Below are 26,454 nucleotides of genomic sequence, written 5' to 3'. Positions count from 1 at the left end.
TGGGAAAAAAAAAATACAAATAATCTAGCTCTTTTTTTTTCTCCTGTCCAAAAAGTAGCTAACTTAGCCAGAAATAGCTTTGAAGTTGCCTGTGAATTCAACATACATGGATGCTTCATGGAGATTTGAAAGCCCCATATCCTGATTGCTCCTAGGTGGCATCTTATCATCCACTGGGGAAACAAAGCCGTCAGCATCATCTTCAAGTTGATCCAAGAAGCTACACACGTTGAAATCAGTTTTCATTGTAATTGTGAAACCTGGCTTCACATTGCTGTCCTCCTCAGATCCCTCCTCTTCCTCCTACAGACAGGGACAGAACACCCCCACAACGGAACAGGTCATTGTTCCCTTCTCAGAAAGAGGTATCTCCTTTCACCACATGCACTGGGGGACAGGTTTGAAGAGTGGATAGGCAGAGCAAGCGCTTCAATTGCTAAGCAATACAGGACACCAGAAAACCACCAGTAAGACATCCTACGACCAAAGCACCAACTCAGAAGGGCAACCGAACAATACGTAGGGTTCTTATGCATTCTGATGTTAATCAAGAGAGTCATTATGCAAACTGTCTAAAGCATCACCTCCCTACACCTGGCACACAGAGGAACCACTTAGCTTTACATGTGAAATAGTCTCTCAATGGATGCAGCGCAACAGCTCTCTCTATAGGCTGAATTCAAGACCTCAAATACTCCTGCAGGGAGCTCAGCTCGGGTCAGTCTTTCAGTGGTCCAGATGTGGGTGGGGAATGACCAACTTTAAAAGGACTCCTGTTGCTAATGTGTTTCCAACATCAGCTCTGCACCATTTGGTTGGAATACACTAAGAGCTCGAGTGGAAACACTGCCCAGTGCCATTTCCCCAAGGTACACGGATGAATCGGTTGTGTTCAGACTTTGTTGCAAAATGGATAGGGGCACAAGATCTGCCAGTCCGCTGCACCGCCTCCTTGCTAATTCATAGTGCTTGCAAATGTAGGGCTCCACCTGCCACACTGTTGCAAACTCCTTTGCATTACCAGGGACCAAAATTTTCATTTACAGAGACTTTCTAGAAGGCAACCTGCAACCGTACATAATGAATGAGGCACGAGCATTACAGGAAGGCAATAAATGCCAGCATGGACAGCAAGTCCCTTATATATGTGTATATAGATTTGTTTTATAACCATGGAACTCTTGCCAGGGAGCATCTAAGAACATGAATATTTCTAAAAGCTTTTGAGGGCTACTATCACTGAAGTCTCCAAGTGTATGCAAAAATACATTCTTGCCCTGGAATTGAAAGAAGCGATTGTCTTTGCCTCCCCCCCCCATGCAATTCCTTGTTCAATTATTTCTAAGAGAGTGTTCCTGTAATTCAAGCAAAAATTGGATTTAGTGGGACAATGCCAGGTTGCAGTGCTACAAAGTCAATGGTTTAAAAATGCATGCACTTACATGGAATCAGAATCTGCCCAGGGTTTTGTTTTTAAGTTAAAGCTCTAGGCTATGAAAATGCAATGCAAAACCACAGGCCGAGAATTACAGCCAACGTGAAGGCTTGGAGATGAAAAACATCTTTCTGGAGAGAGCTTTTGAGTAGTAGTAGTAATCATAATAATAAATAAAAATATTAAAAATCATAATAACAGCTGCAGAGAAGTTTGCACACATCTCAGAAAATTCTGTAGCAAACTTGTCAAAGTTAAAGCAAGATTTAGCTTATGATTAAACTGTGTACTTAAGATCATTTCTGCAGATGTAAACAGAAGGTATAAAACCCTGCAAACAACTTCAGGCTGGGCTGGGGAGGTGGCACCACTGCTCACTGTCATTTACCAGTCCCCAAGCATGTTGTCCTGCCCTGCCTGGTAAGGGCAACTAGGACTGAAGCAGAACACAGATCCTGCTGTGGCATGGAGGAGGATTTGCCAAGTCAATCTGTGCATTAAAAACACTTAAGTTTTGTTGGAGAGGAATATCGCTGGCACCAAAGGAGGAGCTTCCATGACCTTTCCTGGAAGAGCAAGTTGCTTCTGGATTCCCTTTTGGAGTGAAAGGAAAGGGACAATTTTCATAAGCAGTGTTGACAAACTGCTCAAACTGCTCCTGTGGACAGATGCAGGCTGTCTTCCCCATAGATGTCCATGAGCCCATCCTTCTTGCCTCACTCCAGGGCACCAGAGCTCAGGAGTGAGCCTCCTGCCAAGAGAAGCCCCATGGGAGGAAAAGAAAGCGTGGAAGTTTCACTTGTTCAGACCTCAGTGCCAAAACCACTACATCTGGCTGTCATGAAACCTCTTAAAGCCTTCTGCTGTGAAGGTGTGAATTAAAAGGATTCTTAGCAATAACTTAGATGACCATTTCCATTCCAGGCCTTCACTGTACAGAAGCCTCACTGTGCTGGCATTTACACCTTGAATCAGAATGACCTTCATTGATGAGATCCATTTGGCTTGCACCTGCTGGGACCTTTAGGCAATCATGAGGCATTTGAATTTTCCACAGTTATAAAAATATAACCTCCAGAGTATCCCATCATCAACACTCCCACCAAGTAAGCTTCCCAAGGATTTTTTCAAATTAGACAATAGTCAAGATACTGTTTGGTAAGGCTTCACCTCAGACTACCTTTCAAGCTTTTATCCAACTCTCTCAAACACTTGAAAAAGCCCCACCAAAAAACCCCACCCAAAACAAAACCCCCAAACTGACAGTGTCCCAGGGACCATCAGGGTAGGCACCACAATGTTGACAGTGGACCTTACAGGGGGCAAGGTTTGGGGCCTTTTGGCAATTTCCTCTCTTTAGTTCTGGGTGTAGTTCAATGCAAAGCTGCCATGTTCCAAGTTCAGCTTCACAGAGCCCCACTAACGCGTTAATAGGCATGTTAAGTGTTAATGAGCTTAAGGCTGCCACCTTCACAGTTCAGGGTTTGCATTCCCTGCAGAACACTGTCCAGCTGGTGTGATGCTGCCTGGGCACAGCAGCCATACTGGTCATGAGAGATCACCCTATCTGATAACTCTAGGTTTGGACTCTGTGCAAGCACAGGTGGAAACCAAAGACACTAAACCAAAACCAACAAACCCAGCCAGAAGCCTCCACCTCCAGACCACTATTGCAGATCTGATCCAGCAGTTATCTAGGAAATGCTGAGAGCTCAGTGATGATAGACCAGCCTCCAAATGACAGTGTAACATCTTCAGTCTGCAACCTGGTTTTAAGGAATACATGGCTTGAATAGTTCATTAATGTACTGTAATGTACTTTCACTGCCTAATGCCAAATCACCTTGGATGTGTTGGATGTGTAGAGCTGCAGTACTTACACCATGAACCAAACTCTGGCTAGAAAATGACCAAAAGAGAAACCACCGAGTGCCAAAGCACTCTTTTTCCCTGTTACGTTGCAAGGGTGACAGAAGCAAGCCAGGGCCCAGCTCCATGCTGGGTGCTGCCCAGTATGGTAGCAGTCTTCACCACCAAAGAATTACTACCCCACAGCAGCACAAGAAAGGAACACAACAAGCTTGCCATCCAAATCTGACCAAGCATTACCTAGCGGAACCATTTCATTCTAACATTCATCCTCATGTGACTTAGTTAGAAATACCCTTCATGAGGTGGTGACAAAGAGCCCTGGATAAAACAAGCATGTGAACAGGAGCAGGCATGGATCCCCTAAGTGCCCCAGGCTGGCTCCACGTGGCAGTGTTAGTTTTGTGAGAGCTCATTCCTGCTGCAGTGCCGTGAGCAAGCCACAGAGCTTTGGAGTGAGAGAAATCACCACAAAACAAGTTAGCTCCATTAAAAAGAGAGGAGGAAAGCGTGGAAAAAAGCAACACACAAAGGTAACTGTGATTTGATTTTTTTTTTAAAAGCAAAATCAAACAGATTATGGGCAAGTGTAGGGGGAAGGAGAAGGACGGGAAAGAATGCAAAGCCAAGGAAATACTGTAGTCTTATCTACGACAAGGGAGGAATTTGATCAGAACTGGTGAGGCTTAAAGCAGCTACTGATTTTTCAGGAGGACACTGCAAAAAAAATCAGCAGTGAAAAAAAAATAATCAAACAATCATTCTCTTTCATTGGTGTAAGGGGAAAACTGATGCAAACTGAGCACTTAGTTAGCAGCTGGAGGTCTTCACCTTTATCTCCTTGAAGAAGGAAGCTGTTTCGCCCTCGATAATTGGCTGCAGCAAAGGGCTTCTCCGCTTGCTGGAGGGGGAACCCTGTGACAGGTGTTAACAAGTATGTTACATTATGAACCCCTTTCTCCTTCACCACCTGCTCTCAGCTCATTCTCACCCACACATTCACTCTCAGCTCATGGCTGCACCATCAGGAGAAATCTATTTCTAGAAGGAAAACATGCCTGGCAGACCCCCTGAACCTTGGGAAGTTTTCTCTCAGGATGTTGTTCAAGCAAGAGACATCACTGCCAAACACTTTAAGAAAAAAGCTTGGACACTAGAACACTAGCTGGGCTGCAAGAAAACAATTTACTTCCCAAGGCCCATGCACACCCCCCATTTGTTTTGCTCTCCAGAGCTGCAGTGCAAGCCCAGCTAGACTCTGCAGGAGCCTGATTTCCCACTGAAGCAGCTAGTGACAGAGAGATGGATTTTCAAATGTATCTTGGCTCTGCATGAGCTTCTTACTGTTCTCACTCGAGGGGCTTGGAAACGCCAGTCTTGTCTCTTCTCAGCTAGCTGCTGTGCAATTTCAGTTTTGTGTCTAAACAGGACCTGGGCTCTCTTTTGAGAGCTTGGTGTTAAACTGTGCATACACAGCTACACGTCTCTTCCTTCTTGATCGCCAGCACCATCTTCATAGCACAGCTTTTAGGGAATACTTTGCATAGTCAAGGAGCTACTTTTTGTTTTGTTTTAAATGCAGGACCACCTCCCACTATTAGCAGAAAAGCCCCCTGGCTTCTCAGTGTTACTGCACTGAATAGTGCTGTGCCAGTCCACTCACTTCACTGGCCATCTACAAAAAGCAACCAAGACATGAGTGCTGCTTAGGAACAGCAAAAAAGGATCGCACCTGACAGCACAGAGTAAGCAGCAACCATGATAAACCACTTCTCTTTCTGTAGACAGGCTACAAGTATTCTGTGTGTATTTTTAGATCAAATAATATTTAAAAAGTGTCTGACACAAGTAGTCTGACATTAGAGATGGTGTGTTTGCTCCACAGAGGGGTGCACCGAACTCCTCGCCAGTGGCACTGCCCTCTTTGCCAAAGCATCGCCTCGACCAAGGGAATATCCACCACTCCTGGGATCTCTTCAACAAAAAATGAAGAGCTAGGAGATTGTTAGCCCTTTCTCTCAACCATGGAGACTGCCATCTCCTGTGAGACCCACACTAGTCTGTGTTCCTGACATACAATCCTGTGTAACCAAGCAGCACAGAAGATCTACAACTGAGAGTGGATTGGTAAGAATACGGAAGTGAGGCTATAGCCAAACACAAGATGACGAAGTAACAGTGGCAGCCCAAAGGAAAAAGGAGAAATAACACAAGGTGAGGTGTGCCTCATTGGTGGTCACTGAAGTCCCTTGACCAACTTTGCCCAACTTCAGTATACGGTGCGTCACCGATTCACTCCTTTGCTTGGTCTTTGAGCGATACGGGAGGCTGGGACTTGGCCTTGGTTATTGTGTTGTATGCAAAAGTGTGGCGATTCCTTTTTCCTCAGCTTGAAACCAAAGAAACAGCCCCCAAAAGAATGCTCTACTCACAATGATGGGGATGGTGTTGGCTCTGGAGAGGATCTGCTTGACCAAGCGGTACCTGTCATACAATGGCTTCATCACCTGCCGTTCATTTTTGGTAACCTGAGAAAGAAAGAGCAGTGAGATCCATGAAGCCTGCAGCAGACACTCCACTCTGTAACGCACGTGCCCGTGGGGCATCCTTGTAATGTGGGTGTACAAGACAGGTGGCTTAAATGACCAACCTAGGTATCATATGTCCACAGCACAAAATGACCCAGAGGCAGCTGTCTGTGCTTGTAATCGTGTCTACTGTTACAAGGCCTCACCTTTGTGGCTGGGATGTCAGAGGCTGTGTTTGTGACCCGTGGAAAGAGAAAGGAGCTGCAGTGACTGGATACTGCAGTGTAAGGAGACTTTCCCGGGGAAGGTTAAACTGCAGGTTTCACTAAAGCTAACCTTCTGTCTTTGCTGTTTCTCCTTTCCAAGGCAGCAGTTCTTCATCTTTTTAACCCCATAACCCTGTGCTCCACCCCTCCTCCACTGCTGGGGAGAAGTTATCATAGAACTGTGAAAGGAGGAAGGTGCCAGGGCTGTGTGACATAGAAAAGACAGAATAATTCTGTGATGCCTACCCCAAGCCTGTCTTATATTGCTCTGTCCTTAACTCCACTCTTCCTAGCTGCATATTGCATTCCCTTCTTAGCTCGAGTGTGTTACCAGCTCCCAAGTGTTCATTTGGAACTAGATGATCCTTGGGGTCCCTTCCAACCCTGACAATTCTGTGATTTCTGGGTTTCTTTTGGATTCAAGCCAGGCCAAAAATCTTAGTAGTACTGACAGGAAAGGAAAGGGGAATACCTAGCACACAGTAGCTAGTATGGGCGAGTGGAAGTCTGTCCAACTAAGTACTAGTTATGAGTTTTTATTTTTTCAATGTTTTGCTACAGCAGGATTAGAAAACAAACACAGAATACTCAGCAGAACCAACCTTACCATCAGGTTTGTATTCAGCACTGTCAGACCCATATCCTGTGACTGTCCTTCCAGTAGATCTTTTGTCTAACTTTAGATTATACAGCTCTTAAGAGGGGAAGCTTTAACTGACTCTGATGTCATGCCTATTTCTTCAAGATATTTTACATTTTTTTACTGCTGCTAATCACCAGAGCATGTGAACAGCTTCCACATAAAAAAAATCAATGTCAGCCCCTAGGGAGCTTTGTACAGTCTCTACAACAGAAATAGGAGGCACAGTAATACACCTTGAGACAGGAGGAAATGTTGAAATGAATGGTCTTATTTTGTCTGCAGCTGACTCTCACTGGAGTAAAGCCTTTACATCCAAAGCCTTTACGTCCTCCCTCCAGAGCAGGTGAGGGTGTTGATTTGCAAGGGGCAGAAAAGCTTTAAGTACTGCCAGGAAAGGGACTGACAGGAGGAAGATTCTTTGCTTTCATCCCTGATTACCAAGCCTGCTATCTGATGATGACTAGGGAAAAAGGAGGAGGAAGATCTTTTTATTCCTGAGTTCAATGCAAACATCCCCAAGCCTGGTAAGGGGCCCACAGATGTACAGTCCGAGTTCTAGGGCACGCATGTCCCACACTTCTGAAGCACAGCTGGGCTCCAATACCCAGCAGCCTCAAGCTGGCTGTTTGCTGAGTAGGCAAATCAAACGGATTAGAGAGATGTGAACAGCATCAAATGAGTCACTCAGCCCTCTCTGTGTAGAGTTTTGTGTTGGTATGTCTGCATTCAAGTGCACTGGCTAGCAAATTGCCTCCAACTTTGGTTTCTTTGCACCCAAATCAAACATACAACTGGGTAGCCTACACGTAGATACATATAAAATTAATATTATCCCTATCTAGCTACCCAGAGGAAGTAGGTAGCTTTCTTAGCTTTATCTGTATCTGTATCATTAGTACCTAGCACTTAGTAGAACAGGAGGCACATCACTACTGTTGGCTTAGATAACCTCAGTGTAGCCATGTAGTGGGTTTTTTAAGCAACAGAAACTGCGAAGCAAACCTTCAATCTAAAGAATTTCAAAGCTGATAATAGCATTGTTTTGTACAGGAACAAACAAAACAGAACATAAGGATTTTTTGTCCATTCCAAGGCTTAAGTTTGTTAAAGAATGGAAAAAATAAGTAACATTCATAGAAAAATGCTTAGCACATAGGCAAAGCTGTGTGCAAAACCACTAGGTAAACGTAAGTAACACCAGCAAAACCGGAGTGTATTTTGGGAGAACATTCAAACAGACATTTTGAATAGTGGAGCCTTTGACACAACTCTGGGGCACATTCAACATGACAAAAGAGCAGCAGCTGAGGAACAGACCATTGCTTACATTGTTAGAGCATCATGAGAGTTTCTGCAGAAATAGACCTTGTGGCTTAACTAAACCGAAGAGAACAGAATTAACCACCTCGGAAAAGACCTTCAAGATCATCGAGTCCAACCTATCACCCAACACTATCTAATCAACTAAACCATGGCACCAAGCACCCCATCCAGTCTCTTCTTAAAGAAAACACTTCAGTCCCACCTTTACAAATTCATCTATCACCGGTGCAGAAAGACCCAGCCACACAATAAAACTGAGCTCCATTGTTTTCTTGTTTAGTTAAATTTCTTTAAGAAAAAAACAAATACTTGGCTGAACTATCCCCATTCTCCTCAAGCTCTCAGTACTTTTCCACTGCTGTAGTGCCAGGAGCTGGGAACAGCAAAAGCTGATGAGATGCAGTCTTCCTTGCTGTGCAGTTCAGTGTTGCTAGGTATAAACTGTTTACTTAAAACTAAAGGAATTAAAAAGCAGTTGTATAAAAAAAGCATCAGAATGGGGGGAGGAAGGAGGTACACTAACAAGCTAGGCTCTGGGCTTGCTCTCTTTTGAAACAATTTAAGTGAGTTCACTTCAGTGAGATGCCACCTGTTGACTTTCATCATTGTAAAAGCAGCAGACTCAGTCTTATGGAGAACAAAGGGGAGGTTAAGTGGATTCCCTTGTGCTGGTCTTTTGCAATTCTACACAAAAAATCCTGCATGATACAACTGCCCTGTTTTCAGTTGATGCTATGTGTGACTGTACAATATTAGCACTCAATAAATAGAAATAGAATAAACCAGATTGGAAGAGACCTTCAAGATCATCGTGTCCAACCTATTATCCAACACCATCTAATCAGCTAAACCATGGCACCAAGCACCCCATCCAGTCTCCTCCTAAACATTTCCAGTGATGGTGACTCCACCACCTCCCTGGGCAGCCCATTCCAATGGACAATCACTCTCTTGCTGTAGAATTTCTTCCTAACCTCCAGCCTAAACCTCCCCTGGCACAGCTTGAGACTGTGTCCTCTTGTTCTGGTGCTGGTTGCCTGGGAGAAGAGACCAACCCCCTCCTGGCTACAACCTCCCTTCAGGTAGTTGTAGACAGCAGTAAGGTCTCCCCTGAGCCTCCTCTTCTCCAGGCTAAGCAATCCCAGCTCCCTCAGCCTCTCCTCATAGGGCTTGTGCTCCAAACCCCCCACCAACTTTGTTGCCCTTCTCTGGACACGTTCCAGCAAGTCAACATCCTTCCTAAACTGAAGAGCTAAACTAAGGAGCTTAAAGTTTAAAAAACAAAAAAAAGGTCTATTTTAAGGACAAAGGAGAAAATTATTCAGGATCAAAAAGAAGGAAGGGATCAAGAATCCCATGCAGTGGCAGAATGACAGATTTGTCAGCTGCACTAAACGAGTGCTCCTTTTAAGCAGTAATTTGCTGCTCCCAAGCCACTGCTCAAGGGATTAGCACCACTGAAATTAAGTTAATTTACCTATACAGCTGGTAGCTAAAGAATATAATGTCATCAGTGAAAGAGGAGGAATTCATACAAAGCCAGCTCAGTGGCCTGGAAGCCAGCGTGTTTCTGCCGTGGCAGGGATCAACAGGACCCAACACTTAATGAAGGAAAGTAATTCGTGAAGACAGAGAATTAAGATCAAACGTTTGAGAAACCTCAGGCCCTTTGCTTCCACTGGCACATGGGAAAACCCATCAATTTATTGGGAAGAATCTCCTCCCAATTTATGCTGTGATGCTCAGGAGACAGCTCGTTTCACGCGTCCTCTGGCACACAAGGACTGTGCAAATAGCCAGGTGCAGGTGCCCCTCTGCAGACTGCCACAGGAAACATGCTATAGTGCCCCTAAAAAGGAGCAACGCAGACACACCTGCCCTCCCAGTTAGCCATTGATACCAGCAAACAGCAAAATTACCAGTTGGATGGGGGACCACCCCCCACTATTTCCATGCAGACTGTACCCTGGCAAAGCTGGTGAGTTTGCTGGGCCCCAAACTGGAGCTGTGGGCCCTGGTGAGCATGAGGCCAAAACCACGAACATTCAGCCTGCGGGCTCACTCCTGCAGGTATCTGCCAAGCCCAGTGCTGCGTGCAGATGTCACCCTGCTGAGAACAGACTCCAAAGTGGCAGTGGGAGTGAAGGATCAGGGAGGTGGATTAGAGGGAGCACATGTGGTTTGAACAGCAAGAGGTTCTAGTAACTGTGACATCAAAGGAGCTTTAGGAGGATCATTTACTCTAGACAAAGACACTGACATTTGAAAAAACCCAAACCTGTACATACCGGTCTGCCATGAATGCTTTCATAATACAGCAAAGCTTTCTGAAGAGCCACTTTTTCAGCTGCTATCTGGTCTCTTGTCATGTCCTATGAAAAGTGGCACAGAGAGAGAACAGGGAGGAAAAAAAGTCAGATTGCTGGACTCAAACAATACTGATCTGTAGCCTAAACAAAGTTGTATCATTTTGTCAGTAGCGTTTTGAAGACTCATCTCTGCCTTCCAGTCCTCTTTTCCTGGCTATATTGTCAAAAAGGCTTAATGTGAGTGGCAGCCTATGCACAATGCAGGTATATTAAAGCCACATAACCTTTGCATACACAGCTATTTTATAAACAGAAGATAGATTTACTCCTTATCAGTGGGCTTTGAAAAAACAAAGCTATGCAACTTTTAATGATGGTAGCTCTTTTTCAGTTGAGATCCAAAGTGTACATTCCACAATAAAACACATTTTCTTTCTTTTCCCCCCCCGGCTCCAAATCTGAGACACACTCCAGTACTTCTTGCAAAGTTTGCCATCTTTGCTTTGCCTGTCGCAAACACATTTTACCAAGAACTGAAGTGCAGTCAGACGGTCTCCTTCTGCCAATCCTGTTATGGAATGAAAAGCTCTGGCAGACATGCAGAGGGGATCAAGCCAACAAAAAAGGGGCAGGCAGTTGAGGAAGACTTTCTTAGGTTTGCCAGAGTTTCCCCACGGAACTTGCCCAACACTAAGCCTTCTCTGCAGTCACAGCACCAAACGCTCCCACAGGCCCTCTTTAAACAGCCAGGCTGGGGATTCTTGCTACCTCGAGAAAACAGCCAAATACATGCTGTGTGTATAGTCATCTTCTGCAGACCCAGTAAACAAAGATAATGCTGTCTGCCCCCCTCTTGCAAAGCACTGCACAATTTACATGTCAGCAGACTCAAGGACTTCACTTACAAGGCTGCCCAAACCTCAGGAATAAGAAACATCAGACACAAAGACCTCCCTGCTGATAACCCTCAGAGATTACTGCATCTAACGGAGTTCAATGCAAAACTCTCAAAAGTGGTGATAAAATGTCCCAAGAGAAGAGCATTCAAGCTTTGCAATGAAGGAGAACTAAACAGATGACCCAATCTCCAGAATCCCTGGAAGACTCAGAATTTGCCAAAGCCTTTGGGCCTAAACCCAGAAGTAGCCAAACGCAGGGCAGGAACTATTGCAGTCATTCAGAATCATGACTGGGAATACACAAGGATCAGAAAAGGAACACTCAATGACTTTCAGTAGAAACCAAGCTCTGGGAGGGGAAAAAAAAACAACAAAAAACCCCCAAGATACTAAAGGCAGAGAAAAAGCAACCAAAACAAGTATGCCAGGAGTAAAGGTTGTAAACTTTGTGACAGAATGTAGCAGACCACAGAGCCTTCACAAGTGACTGTGTAGCCACGTTAGCTACTTAGGCCTAAATCTGATCTGCCTGCATGGTACCTTAATATCTTCAGGTCGGTTTGTCTCTGTTCGTTTTTCCTGAAGCTTCTTCTGGATGGAATCAAGGGTTGCTTCCACAGCAGGTTTGGCAGATTTATCTGACAGGTCTTGCTTCTTGTCATCGTCCTTTTCAAGCTGAGAGCCAAAGCTTTTGGGGAGCGTGTTGCTGCGCTGACGCACAACAGGGCCAAGGTCTTCCTCGGATAGCTTCAGTTTTGACTCTAAACAGGGATGTTTGGGGAAGGATGAATAATTTTCCTTTTTGAGCATACAACAGTGACAGAACCACTGCCTAGCATCATATTTAAATGAGGCAGAGTCCAAGTGCCCCCCAGTGGTGCACCAGTAGTGGCTGCTCACCTTTAAGTTGCTTTCGGAACTTGGCCAAATCATTTGTCCATTTGAGCACTTCAGGGTTGGCTGCTTTGTCACTGTGGGAAGGCTGAGAGGAAAGAGAAGTCACGCTGAATCCGTGTGAAACCAGTGGGAAAGACCCACTAAAAAGAGCGTGTGTCACAAAAATGAGGTCAGCAGGATTTGGACCCAACATACAGCACTGGCTTCTGACTGGTACCTCTGAGCAGCTCATTTCACACCTTGCTGTATTTGCTCCTGCCAGTCACAATACTGTCTTTTAGGGACATCATGAGATTGATTTTATTTTCAGAAAACAAAACTTTTAGTAGCAAATGTTAAGTTGTAGGAGAAGCTCAGAGGGCCAGATGCACGTTGGAATCCTTGTGCCTATTGTTTCCTAACAAGAGGGCACCTCCAAAAGAGAGGAAGGCTAACATGAACTTCCCTAGAAGTGTCAGGATGCAAGTCTCCACAACAAAGGCTGCCTTACTCTTAAAGACACCTAAATTACCCAACTGCTAGCCTAGAGCAAGCTCTGAGCGTTTCTTCCAATCTTTTGTACTACAGGCAAGATCCTTTTAGTACAATCCTTTGTGGTTTAGATCAACAAAAAAGACTCAAGCTTTAGTTCCTTAAAAGGCTTTCTGTGCATCGGAAGGGCACGTCATGAATAATTAGAGTACAGTACACTGCTACTGCTCAGCAGTGCTCAACTGTCATTCCCTGCTCAGGAGTAAAGGCTGCTGCTCTCTCCTCTGCAATGCACTGGTGTCCTGGGATTACCATCATACAAATGAAACTTGCAACTGTGCTTCCCATTAGCTGAACTTGAATAAATATGCAAGCAGAGGTTTAACATAGCTATTCCCACACACTGAGTGGTGCGCTTTTGGCACAGTGTCTTGTCCTGCACCGATGATTTGCATTATGTACTTTTTTTTTGAGCAACAGTTTTTTCCCCCCTTCTATTATTTTTTTAATAAAAGCTTTCAAGCCCTCTGACAGAATTCCCTGAGGTCCCTTCTCTTTGTTGCTAGTGCACACCTCTCCCTACAAATACTTAACTACTAGAGACTCACTCTGTATTTTCTTTCCTCTTCGAATTTGTCCTCAAATCTCCGAATCTTTTTCTTCAGTCCCTGAATCCTCCGGGTAAGTTGTGCAGGGGTAAGGTCCTCTCTGTCATCTTCGTATGACCCCAAAGATGAGCTTCGCCTCCTAGGAATAGCAGACATTGCAGGAAGAACTTATCCAAACAGCCACAGTACATCTTCATGCAGAGAAGGCCAGTTAACCATTGCATAAATAAGGCAAATCCCACAGAAGAAAGCAAGCTATGCTGCTACTCCATAATGACAGATAGCAAAAGATGCTGTGAACAGCCTCTTTGAGCAATGGCAACTGCCTAGATATTAATCCATAAACCCTGAAATTAGTTACCAAAAAATCTTCTAAAAACATCAGCTTCCTGTCAGCAGGAAGAGAAACCTAACACAGCACAGCTATCCAGCATACACAACACAAAGAGATGCTCCTTGATTCAACTGTGCAAACTTTACAGCTGGGTGCAAGAGTCAGCACAGGCAAATCACAACCCACCTCATGAAGGAATGAGAATTGGGAGGGGAAGGAGGCACTTCTGTGTCATCCAAGTACTGTTGGCTCTGTCCATAGGCATAGAAGCGAGGAGACGGCATAGGATCGCTGTCCTCATCCAGAAGCTGGCGAATTAAGCGACCGGCCTGCGGGGAAAGGCGAGCCTCATCTGAGTCTAAGCCGTCTCGCTGCCATGAGGAAAGAGCGGGGATGGGCTCTGGGAACAGTAAGACAAAGGCTGGTTTTATCGTTTTTGTTTGAAACGTAGGACAGACTCCAGGCAACTCTTCTAAGGACCCCTGATTGTACTGGAGTGTGATTCCTTGTCATTACTGACATCTGTTCAGCGTGTGAAGCCACGCAAAGCATTGCCTGGCCACAGTGGGTACTCTACACAAGCATAAATAATCTCCTGAAAGCTCAGCCAGCAATTACCCCAGACTGACACCAAACAAGGCTATTGCCAGCCAGCACCTTTGAGGAAAAGGTTATGCTGTCCAAGAGAGAATTACTGGCACATGGAGGTATAATGGAGGCAGCTGGATTACAGGAGGACTTTTTCAGGATGTACAAATACTGTAAATGAATAGCACATTAATTGTCATCCCTCAGCCTCCAGCACTACAATACAACCCTGCTGCCTGCAACTGGAAATTTAAAGACTAAGGTAAGTATAGCTCCTAGTCTGCAAGGAAAAACTGTCTTGCATCACTACTTGTTCTATGGGGTGTCTAGCCTGTAAATTAACAATGATGGTAATATAGTCTGAATTTCCCCCCTTTTTGTCTTTCACATGTAATCCTGCTGCTTAACAGCATGATAGAAAGGTAAGAAAACATTTGGTCCTCTGAACGATCTAACCAGCTGCAAATAAAAGCAACATTCCATAGAGAGATGGAGGAGAGAGATGGGGAAACCCAACTTCACATGCTGATTAGCATAGCAGAGCCTACAGTGAAGCAATCGCCTCAATCTTGTGATCACTCCCTCCAGATGCCATAAGGAGTCTAACATTTTGTGTTCAGATAGTTTACTAAGCTGATTTGCATGCTCCTACTTAGCACCACAGGATTAGACAGTTTAAGAGCCAGGCTTTGAACTTAAAAATCTAACAAATAGTTCCAGAGTCAAGTAACAAAACAAAAACCCTATAGAAAGCTCCCAGAACAGCTGCAGAGCTATGGACTTGTTATTTCCTGTGTCTGTTCTTCCAGGAAGAGAAAGGACTTTTGAAGTTCTCAGGTTTTGAATAAAAAGCAGTCTTTAATTTTGGCAAACATTTTCGTAGTTCAGAATGGATTGCACGAGGATTTCCTTACGGAATCTCCCCACTGTTTGTTATTCCTCCTCATGGACAACTTGGACAGCGCAAGATCGTCCACAATTCGGTAATGACAGGCTCGGAAGCATTTGGCCTGTACACAGTGTCAAATGATCGCAGCCTCCTCTTCCTTTCTTCCTTAGAACAGGAATATAAATGGCACACCTCTGCTTAGAGGCTGGTGCTGCATGCAAAGTGATGCCTTCCTCCAAGAGGCATGGCTGGAAGTCTCTATGTAAGATCCTCTCACAGGTGCTGTGGTAAGCGAAGCACATACAAGCCTGGGCTGCAGAGGCCATTTTGATGAAGTAAGCAAGTCCCAAGTCTACGTAGGCTGTTTTGCCATGGATTGGAAGGCTTATGCAGCCTGCACTTTTCTCAGTTAATTCCTGGAACAAGAGTATTTTCTAAGCTGTGTTCAACCTTGGCAGTTCCTAATACCTGAAATACTTTGCTCAAGGAATCTGATAAGAAGGAAGGTGAAACAAAGGACAAATCCTTCAGCCAAACTGCAGCACTTTGGTGTCACTCAGTTCCCGGAATCTCATAATTTCAGGAAGGGACTCACAAGATATCTTTCAGCAAAATAATGGCTAGTAACACAAAAGGAACAAATCTGATAACATCTGACTAGCAGGAACGAGCCGAAGTGATGCATGTGACCCTTCCAGACATCTCTCACCTCTAATTTTTGGAATACAACCTCATCTCTAAACAGAATTTTCCCTTGGCAATTGTTAAATTGCACCTCCATGGGATTTACATAGATGGAATAAACTTAGGAGAAATCAGCAGCATGCTTAACAATAACCAAAGGAAACTCCTATCACACCAGCTAACAAAGCCACTATTAATTTTGCATGATGCATGTGAGTTTGTCCCAAGGTGGATTTATATACCAGATAGCATGTGACACTCAGGGAATTTTAACAGCTCAAAGAGCCTCTGATCAAACCTCAAAAGACAGCAAAACACTTTATGCAAGCTGGCACAGACAGAAGAATGTATACTTTCTGGTTTGTTGATTTCAAAATACTGCCCCCAGACAGAAACTCACAATACAAAGCATTAAGAAGGGAAAAAAGTCTTAAAAGGAACAAGTCTGAGATTTGACAGAGAACATCAGCTGGTTTTAATCCTTACTCTACAGGTAACTTAATTCCCTTGATGTCTTAACTGTTTAGAAGAAAAAAAAAAATCAATATGAAATGGTTACGGCCACCCCCACCCGCCCCAATGCAATACAGCAATTAATTAAAGGAACATATTTTGGTATGCAGAATTGTGGATTTTTCTCGACATCAGATCACAAAGTAAACCAAAGTGTAGACCAACTGTCTTCTATCTCATAGTGGGCCAGGTGCCAGGCACTTCAGTTGGGAGCAGTGGAATTGCTGGATTGCAGGAATGCACAGGAGGCTGCTGATGGTAAGCTGTTGCTTTTTCTGACAGTGCATAATCAATCAGTTCCTACACACCTTTTGTTATTCATTTATCCAAGTGTTAGCCTTTTCTGAAGGCTGCTAAATTCCTGGACTGAATGGTTCAAGTTTGAAGTATCTGCTATCAGGATTAATGCTGTCACCCTTTCCCCTTTCTGCTAACTGAAGAGTAAAATCTCAGTAAAGAACGTAAGAGTTTCACCTTTTCTTTGAAAACTGACTTGGCAGAGCAGTTCCCTTATTCATCGTCTGTCTCGAACAGATCTCTCTTGCTCAGGGGAAACTCAGTTTTCTACTCATCTCCACATTCTTCCCATGTACTATCCCCCCCTCATTTTCTATAATGACAAGCTTTCATGAAAAAAAGAAAAAAACAAACCACAGAACACTTGGGAATATTTAACTGCTGTGGTTGTAACGGTGCACAGAAAGGGTGAAAAAATATGCAGTTTCTTGGTCAGCAGGTTTCTTTCAGGTAGCCTTTTCTACCTTGGGGCAGAAGTGGTGAAATATGCTGGTATTGAGCCTGCAGTCCTTCAGAAGTGCTGCACTCCCTCTCAAAATCCCACAACCAGCTAATCTTTCAACAAAGCTGTCAGCCATCTGCCAGGTGTTGTTCTGCAGAGCTCTGTGGCCACACATACGCCTATGGTGATAAAAACTTCTTTGCCAACCTGCCACATACAGGGATGGAGATGTTAATAAACCTGTATAATGCAAGGAGGAAGATCAATTGTATCAAATTGGTGTGTGATTGGTGAGCTCCAAGCTATCTCACTGACTAAATTCACTGTTTTTTCATCATTCATACTATATATTTACTAGAGGGTTACCGAGGGCTGCAGGGCCAACAATGGGGTGCCCACACACACATCCCACCCAAGATACAGCCAGCAAAATGCCACAAGCATCTCCTGTTTCCCTCTCTGCAGTCACTCAGATGATACATGCTCCTAACACTGCTTGTACACACACGCCTCTGACAGACAAAGGAGGCCAAACCTTAGCTGCTGCTACAGCACGTCTGAAGAGATTAAAAACCCTAAACTAATTACAACACCTGAGGTCCTGGTATTAAATCCCACTGGAAAGGCTCCAGGAAAACCTCTCATAATGAAGTGAATAAAGCAGTTTAAACCCCCAAAACATTCGTGAGCTCAGTTTAACAACCTATGTCACTTATTAATAACAACCTTGTCCGAATATGAGGAGGTATTCTTCCTATGCAGATCAAAAAAAGAATGGCCCAAACGAAGTGCTACCACACCTTGTCAGTTACTGAGATGACAGCATCTCTCAGCTTGCAAGTCAGCTTTGTATTTTCATTTTAGTATGTCATAATCAACAACAAAAATACAAGATAAAATCGTTAATCAATGCAATTATTCTTTTCTGCATATAGTAATAAAAATGCAGTGCAGTTCATCATCTATTGATCCCTTATGCTAAGGAGCATTACACTCAAATACAGTGATGTGTGTAAGTCCACAGTATAGAAACAAATAAACTGAAATCCAGCTTCCCTGTCGCCATACTCTTTGGACTTTTTTTGCATTACTCTGTGTTTTGTTAGTTAGGTTTTTCCCCCCCCATTGAAGGTATTGATTAAATCAGTGTCAATGCTATTTGTAGATGGATTTCAGGGTCTCAGTGCTGCAATACCTGTGTTTAAATTGTGGTTTAGACTTCTGTTGGTTTTTTTTTGTTTGCTTACTTGGGTTTTTTTTAAGCTTTAAAGTTTGCAGAATACTGTCCACAGACTGTTTTGCAAGTGCATGTTCCTGCAAACTTCACTTGAAATCTCACCTACAGACCTTTTAGTACGCTGCTGGTAATCGGGCGGCGTGGGCAGCGATCACATGCATGGCACTGACTGACTGAACTGCCTGTTCAGCTGCAGGCTGCCGGGAGGGCCAGCCGCCGTTCTGCAGCACTACACACTTCCAGATCTGCCTGGAGGGCAGGATAGCAAGTTCTGGGCTTGAATTAGAAACATTTGGTAAGAAATCGGCACAACAGTGCTGGGCTATGCGGGAACACTCTGTTCTCCCCGCTCATGGCACTCAGCTAAAATGTAATCCACAGCAGTTACAAACCTTTGCTATGGAAGCAGCTCCGAAATGCTTGCTCACAAGCCCTCTCAGCTGGCACCCACTGACTGGCTTAGCAGGCAAGCCTACCAATCAGACATCCCAGTTCACAGAGACAGCTTGCTTCACATCCAGTTTGAGAATAAAACTATTTTATTTGCATCTGCCAAACACACACTAGTTAAATACTTCTCTTGGACCACGGAAGTGCACCTAGGCTAAGTGTTCAGCATTTGCATTTGGCTGGGGCACTGCTCACTCCCAGCATACTATATCTAAAGCCTGACAATTACTACACATATGCCTCCATATGCAGCAGACAAGATTGATGCAGAAGGTGGGCACATGGCAGAGTCTGAGCCTATGCATTGTGAAACAAATTTCTCTGTCATCTCTTTGTTCAGTTTTAGGCAAAATGACCATGGCCTGGAGAAGTATAGCAAATCTCTGCTCTTGTGCACAGATTTGGCTATGTGATGAATGTCAAAAAAAACACCCCAAGCAAACAGAAAAACCCCTCAAACTGGTAAAAATTACATCTAGCACAACATAAAAAGCAGAGGTCCCAGCCTGCTCACCTGGCCGTAGTTACCACAGTTCTGTGCTACTGAATGAGAACATTTAAGGCAGCTGTGGTCTCAATGCAATGAAGAATTTGAGTGACAAATAAAATCCAGTCAATGGACAAGACTGTCTCATGTAATTTTGTGCCACTCTTCAAGGCTCTGTCCTAACATTTGACTGGATGCAGTGAAAGCTACAGCTGAAGGCAGCCCCTCAATGTGTAATTGTTCTCGCAAGCCACTTGTGGAAAGCCTGGCAGTGGCCCTGGTCACTAGATGCTCTGTATCTCCTGAAGTATGACACAGAGGACCAGCTCAACTATAGCCTGGAGGAACAGGTAATTTTCTGAGAGAAGGACCTACCAAATTTGCTAGAGCAGAGCAATAAATAAGTCAGTGTTGACTGCATTGGGATGCACAGTCCTTTCCCTTTTCACCGGGGATGCAACCAGAGCTTCAGCACGCATTCTACAGAAGGTCTGAGTGACACAGGCCACCTGGCAGGGGAAAGGAGGATGCCCTGGCTGCTAGATCCATGGACAGGTGGTACAACCCTGCCTTGTAAAGCCAGTCTCAGCAACAGATTCTGCTTTAAGTGCAGAAGCAGTCTGAGTGTTGGCATTAACATCTTTGTGGCTGCTGTAAGCTTGCTTTCACATCCACAGCTAGGAAAGACTCAGTATCTTCTCGATGAGACACAGAAGGCACCATTTTGCTGCTCTTCCATCTGCACCAACAAAATGGGGATTCTGGAAGGCACGTACTCTAAAAGATGACATCTCTCTCACCCCCAACAGCTGATTATTCTGCAACTGTCCACCCCCTCTTGTGAAACACTTATGAACAGAACGGAGGAAGGAAGAATCAGAGAGAAGCACTATTCAAGCAGAGTCACACGCGCTCATAATCCTGTTTTGTATTTGCAGGGCATGAGAGCTCAAATCCAAACATAAGAGCATGTCTAGGAGGAAGGAGATGTACCAAACGGTAGAACTTATTTCATATGATGGGAAAGCCATTGGCAGACAGAAGGAAGCTGTATTCTCCTCTTCCTGTGTTCATATGACGCCCATTAGTAACCCAGACAGAAAAAAACAGTCATTGTTTTCAGAAGCTCAGGTGATGGTCACACATAGCCTCTGAAAACACAGATGTGCACACCCTGGCCTGAGACTCCTCAGGGCAGTGCTAATTTGCATCTCAGCAAACACAAGGTGGCCACAGCCTCCTGGAAGCCCTTCCATGGCATTCTGATCAGCCAGGCGCCACCCAGGGAATCCCTGCCTAGCAAGCAAGTGGAGAAATTCTCTCCTGTCCATGGTGACTACTTGTCAGGTTGAATCAAAGGCAGCCACAGCTGCAGGTTTTCTTTACTCACATCTGAAGTTTCATAACTACTCTCCTTTTACAGGGAAAGGCAAAATATACTAGGTCATGTATGCTGTGGAGGCAGAAGCAGAGAAGTCAACTTCTCAGTGTTCTTCAGAGATTGTTTCTTTAGAGTAACATTTTCCCTCTCTTGAATTGTTAAAATACAATACATTTTCCTTCTTTCACTCCTAAGGCACAAACTAACAGAAGAATTCTTGTTTGTACACAGAGACATAGTCAGTAACTGGAGAAGGGTTTGATCCTAGATGCTGGTCACCTTCAATTCATCAAAATTTCAAATGAAATCAAAGTCTGCAGCACCTGCAAAGCTCACCCAGATTTCCCACTCCTACGTGACTCAGTACAAACGACCAACCAAGCATGCACACTCTGGAGAGGAGAGCCACCAAAAAACAGAGTAGCAGAGAGAAAGTCTTTTGTTTTTTTTTCCCAGTTGTGCTTTTCAGATCCTAATAATTATTTCCAAGCAGTAACTGAAGTGGAAGAAAAGGGAGAAAGAAGGAAGTTCCTTTTAGACTATGAAATACCAAATTTCTTTGACATGCAGGGCATTATCTTAAACTCAAGTGAGCAGCCACCTAAGAAAGAAGCTAACCTGAAACACACAGGGACTCAATAGTACATGAAAGTAACTTTGAGAATAAATCAAATTAATTCTCTTTCCCTAAGTGACAATGAGAATTAATGCCTATTCTAGTATATGACTTTCAGTTTCTCCAGACTTTCAGTTCCATATTCAGGACAAAATTGACTTCCTGTTGTTTTTGGCAAAGGAACATGATGATCACAAAGATATACTCAGCCCACTCAGGTTTCTCTCTCTCATTTCACTCCTATGACCAGCCATCACACAATCCTACCTTCCCAGTTGTTGTCATCACACAGTGCTGTCAAATCCAGCCGAGGCACTTCTGACACAAAGCTGTTTTCCTGGTCATCAGCATCTTGATTTCTTTGCAACTTGTTTTCAGGAATGTTTGGATGCTCTTGAATCTTCATACTTGAAGTCAGCTATATTCCCATACACCCACAGAAATGAGAGAAGAAAAAAAAAATTGAGGAGGCAGAAGAGGGAAAAAACACCTCTGCAGTCACAGCAGCAAGCTCACACCTTTAGCTAAAAACGTCCAAACAAATAGGCTCTGATGCTTCCAGTTCCAAATCCCCTGCTCAGTGACCCCTATGTACTAATTGCTCACTCACACCAGCAAAAACATCTGTCCATCTGCCTTCCTTGGATTTTTCCTCCTTTAGAAAGCCACTGTATGTTCCCGAGACTGCCTGCCCTGACAACTGCATACAGTTGAAAAAGCCTCCAGTAATCGACTGGGATGAAGAGGGAGGGAGGAAGGCAGGGAGAAAGGGGGAGAGAGAGGGGATGGCTGCCTACTCGTCCTACAGGAGTGTAACTCCTTGGAGCAACAACAAAAAAGCTGCTGCTGTTGTAAGGCTGCAGCAATATGGTGTCTTCTAAACGCAGGCACCGCAGCTCCTGAGGTAGCAGCCGCAGACAGCAAGCAGTGCAGGCTACGTACATGAATGCTCTCATGCAGGCTGTGCTGGCTCAGATCAATTAGTGCCAGCTAAGCTGTGCTGGCTGCACATTCCCCGATTTCCTGTCGTTGTTTTCTAGCTGGGCGTGGGGAGAGCAGAACTATTTATGGAGGAGCTCTGGGTATTAAAGCAGTGTTGCGCAAATCCAAACGGCAGTGGGGTTTGGCATCTCAGCTGGAAGCAGTGTGGACTCTGGGAAAAAGCCAAAAAATCCACACAAGCATCCAATGACTTGGGGGGGGGGGGGGGGGAAGAAGGAAAAAAAAAAAAAGAAGGCAGAATCCTGTCAAGTAAATGATTCATTTAGCACTACTCAGAAGCAACTGCTGTTTGTCTCACCACTGTTCACCTCTGCACATACCACACATCGTGTGCACTTATGCAGAAATCACTGCCATTCCCACAATCCAGACACAGTGTGTGCTGCCTGTAACAGTGCCTGATGACATGAGCATTCTTGTCACTCTCAAATAAATTAGCTGTAATGCATCACAGAGGGCAGTAGGGAAAAGGAAGCGTAAAGCATGTACATAAACACGTAGTGTGCTATGTGTACATCCACCGACAAACATACAGCTATCCAAACAGACAGCATTACATTACTACATGAACTATTTGATCTCGGTAAGAATGGCTTAAGCATAATTCTCTCAAATACAGGCTAGAAGGTAGTCAACATGCAAATTCCCCCCCCCAGGTATTTTGATAATCTAGTTAGCACTTCTGCATATGCAGAAAATAACTGGTACACTTGGATGTATTTTACCTGTGAACCCAGAAGCATGGGCAAAATGTACTAACTCGATATTGTTAGTCTATACCAGTAAGGCACACTTAAGTTGACTTTTTTCATCTGCATAAAGCTAATGATGGGGTTTTTTGTATGTGTATGTTTTGGTTGTGGGTTTTTTGTTGTTGTTCCCCCCTCCCCCCGCCATGGGCAGAGGAAAACAAGTTAGCCTCATGCACAGATGGAAAAAACCTGCCCAGCAGACAAATCATGTAAATAAACATTTTCTTCTGGCGTCAATCCCATCAATCCTTGCAAATGGACAGGGTGATAGATAATCTCATCTAGACACCCTTTCCCATGAAAGGTTGGACCAGGTGATCTTTTGAGGTCAGTTCCAACCTGAGGTATTCTATGGTTCTAAAACCCTGGGTGATGAACACCTCGGTGTTTGTAAGGCATGTTCTGCGTTGCATTTGTATATGGTTTTCATTTCCTTTTCATTTCAATAAGTTGCCTTTCTGAAACATTTTAACAAAAGGAAACATGACAGCACAGTTTGCCAAGCACTAATAACTCATACAGCTTGACACTAAATCTGATTACAAAAATGTTTATTGTGAGAGCTGTCCATGGAAAAATGCTAATACACCCCTCAATATCTTCTCAAGCTGCTTCCAGGTGGGGAGGACTCACGTATTTCTTTAAGGTCCAGTAACAAATTTTGTGCCAGGACCTAAACAGTGAGTGTACATTACAAACAGAAAGACTGTGGCCAGAAACAGGCAGTCTTCTACGTTCACTAAAGAACAAACTGTGCCAATTGATAAACTGCATTTAAATTGGCAGCATAGTATTTTATGGCTGAAGGAAATAAAGCACTGAGTTTCAAAACAGGTGTTGCTCTTAGTAACATCAGGAAGCATGAAGAGTGGAATTGATCTAGATTTTAGCAATTTCAAAGGGAGGAACCTGAAAATACCATCTTGTCACCACTGCTGATACTATTTAGAGAGTTCAACATCTTTCTGTGAAGCACACAATCTCCTGCTTACTAAGACTCTTAAAAGACATCTTTGGCAAATATAAGTACTTCCTAGGATGGGTAAACATTTCCATTATAGATATATTAGAAAGGTCATAGCAATGTCTTCTTACTTCTAAAGTCACTTCAGTTGTTGGAAGTATTTTAAATCTATTTAAAAACAGGCCTGTGCTGTGCCCACAGCCAATTACTCTCCTCTCTTTGCTTTAATACAATGAATAAATCATTAGGCAATCTGAAACCCAGGAGACTCAAGGAAGTAGATGCTTAACCTTCCTTGCATTAACACTCCAAACCCACAGAGTGGTAGCTAATTCATTATTCCCATTGCTTATTTTCCTATTTGATTTCCTAATGCAACCAGTTGTCAATCTCCAGGACAAGAACGAAATAAGGCAGAACACTTGTGCTTTAGGTGTGGACATGCCACAACTTCTTACAACCAAAGGGGCAGCAAGTTGATTATTGCAGTAGCAGCTGGCAGTCACAGTGCACTGTGGGTATACACACATGACCACAACAACGATCTTCAAACTAGGCACTTGAGTTCTGCTTTTTTGGAAGCTGCTTCTGCAGCCATAGTTTGCAGGTACAGCAACTTCAGAGCTAAATAAGTTAGAGATACATCAGCTGCTTTCATTCTCCCTGCTCTGAAGGAGATTCAGCCTAAAGAGTATCTCAAGCACCTAGAAATGAATGGCAAGAGAAAACTCTGAATTCTGATCAGAAACTTGTGCTCTGTTCAATTACATGTAGATTCAAATCCATTTTATTTGAAAGGCTTACTTCCCCTATACCTGATTATCCATCACAAGCACAAGCAGGAAGCAACCCTAAGCACCTCTTGGCAATACAATCTCGTACAAGAATGCAGCCATTCTGCTGCCTTACTCCTGAGTCACGCCAATCCCCCTCTACACTTGTTGCTGTGTTGGTACGAATTCCAAACACCCCTCCCTTATCAAAATCTGGGTACCAGAAACCTGTGTTTTTCAAACCACAGTCTACATCCTGGAGCTTAGCTACTTCAAAGAGCAGATTATGAAGGCTACAAAAGCACTGAGAATTCATCTGGGACATGTTTCAAGGTATTTTTCAATGCTTCATGGAGACCTGAGTTTGCACAACTGGCAGCTATGGCAAACTCCAAATAACCTTACTCAAGTATCTTCAAGACTGCAAACAGAGTGATAAAGAGAAAAGAGTAAGTAACACCCTGCCCCTTCCTCATCCTGAATGAGTTGTTTGTTACAAAGGGCATGTCTTTAAGCTGCCCAAAGTAAAATGCTTATAAGGGACAAGGAATGTAAAACTACCCTACAGGAATGTAGCATTTTCTTGACCTTGTAATTCCTGTATTATACAATCTGTGGGTTAAAGCTGTGTCTTCTACTGCAGTTAAATTTCTAAATTTTAAGATTCTTCCTACAGGAGATTTTAAGATTATGATTTCATATTGAAATATACCTCCCCAGAAGAATTTAAAAGCTTAATGGGAGTATTGTGTGGCAAGGCAGTGACAGCACCTTCTCCAGGTGCAAGTGGGTACGTGAGGCACGAGGTGCTGCAAAATCCACAGTCAGGAAAACACAACTCACAAGCAAGGGCAGGATCACTGGGGATTACTGACCCTCTGGGAACAAAGTAGGAGATCCATCTAAACCCAGTCAGAGCAGTGATGAAAGGCTGCACCAAACACCGCTTGCACAGATTACATGTTTCGTTGTCCCAACAACACAGCTGGGCAGAGCCCTTCTGTTAGCAAATAATCTCTTCTACCTTTCCTGCTAGGTGAAAATAATATCTACCAGAAAAAAAGTTGTTCAAAGGCAACAAATGCATAGTGGCTTTTAGTTAAAAAGCCAACCAAAAAGCCTCAAACCCCCAAAACCCCCAACCCCAATTTCCCCCAAAAAACAACAAAAGAAACCAACGAAAACCCCACCACAAAACAAGACCCCAAGAAAGAGCTAGCATAAAATTCTCTCAGTTCTCAGCTAATTCCAGATGGCCAAAGAAACCAGACATTGTCCACAGCCGTTTTACTGTGCTCCTCTATAACGAGTGGCAAACTGAAGGAGAGGTATTTTAAATACTAGGCTGTCTGGAGCTGTTTCTAGCAAACCCAAATGAACTGACGACTGCAAAGGTGCTCATCTAACCCAACCCTGACCTTTGCTTTGCCGAACAGTTAGATAACAAACATCAGAAAGCAAATGCAGATGATTGCTGAGCAGAAATGGAAAGCTGATGAAAAAAGTGTTGCCATGAACATCACATTTTCCCTTCTGAAATCTTATCCCAACCACCAACCCTCAGAAGCAGGAGACAATCCAGTTTTCTAAGACAAATGGATCACAGACACCTTTGTTCAAAGGCAACAGGCCCCATCGGGAAAATAAATAAATAAATAAAAAGACCAAATTATTTTAGGGACAAGAGAATCTTACTGCTCTGGGAGATAACACACTGTGTTTGCAATGATTAATAAGGGAACTTGGTGTCACTTTGCTTTAAGAGCTGATTTTACCGATGCTTCCCTTTTTGGCAAG

General features: G+C 43.9%; 1 protein-coding gene across 1 annotated transcript in view; it reads right to left on the bottom strand.

Annotated features, from left to right (window-relative positions):
* Window positions 1-26,454, bottom strand: part of FAM13A (family with sequence similarity 13 member A) — a 121,588-nt gene that overhangs the window by 3,096 nt on the left and 92,038 nt on the right. The window contains exons 13-21 of the mRNA XM_054164930.1: window positions 21,434-21,584; window positions 13,769-13,982; window positions 13,249-13,387; window positions 12,173-12,254; window positions 11,813-12,033; window positions 10,353-10,436; window positions 5,737-5,832; window positions 4,136-4,219; window positions 107-303 (exon numbers count right to left, since the gene is read on the bottom strand). Of these exons, the coding sequence (XP_054020905.1) occupies window positions 107-303; window positions 4,136-4,219; window positions 5,737-5,832; window positions 10,353-10,436; window positions 11,813-12,033; window positions 12,173-12,254; window positions 13,249-13,387; window positions 13,769-13,982; window positions 21,434-21,584 (1,268 nt within the window). The remainder of the gene's footprint in view (window positions 1-106; window positions 304-4,135; window positions 4,220-5,736; window positions 5,833-10,352; window positions 10,437-11,812; window positions 12,034-12,172; window positions 12,255-13,248; window positions 13,388-13,768; window positions 13,983-21,433; window positions 21,585-26,454) is intronic.

The sequence above is a fragment of the Dryobates pubescens genome, chromosome 1 (assembly GCF_014839835.1).
Source record: "Dryobates pubescens isolate bDryPub1 chromosome 1, bDryPub1.pri, whole genome shotgun sequence".
Taxonomy (NCBI): Eukaryota; Metazoa; Chordata; class Aves; order Piciformes; family Picidae; genus Dryobates; species Dryobates pubescens.
The sequence above is the reverse complement of the archived record's forward strand: the minus strand, read 5'-3'. Positions and strand labels throughout refer to the sequence as shown.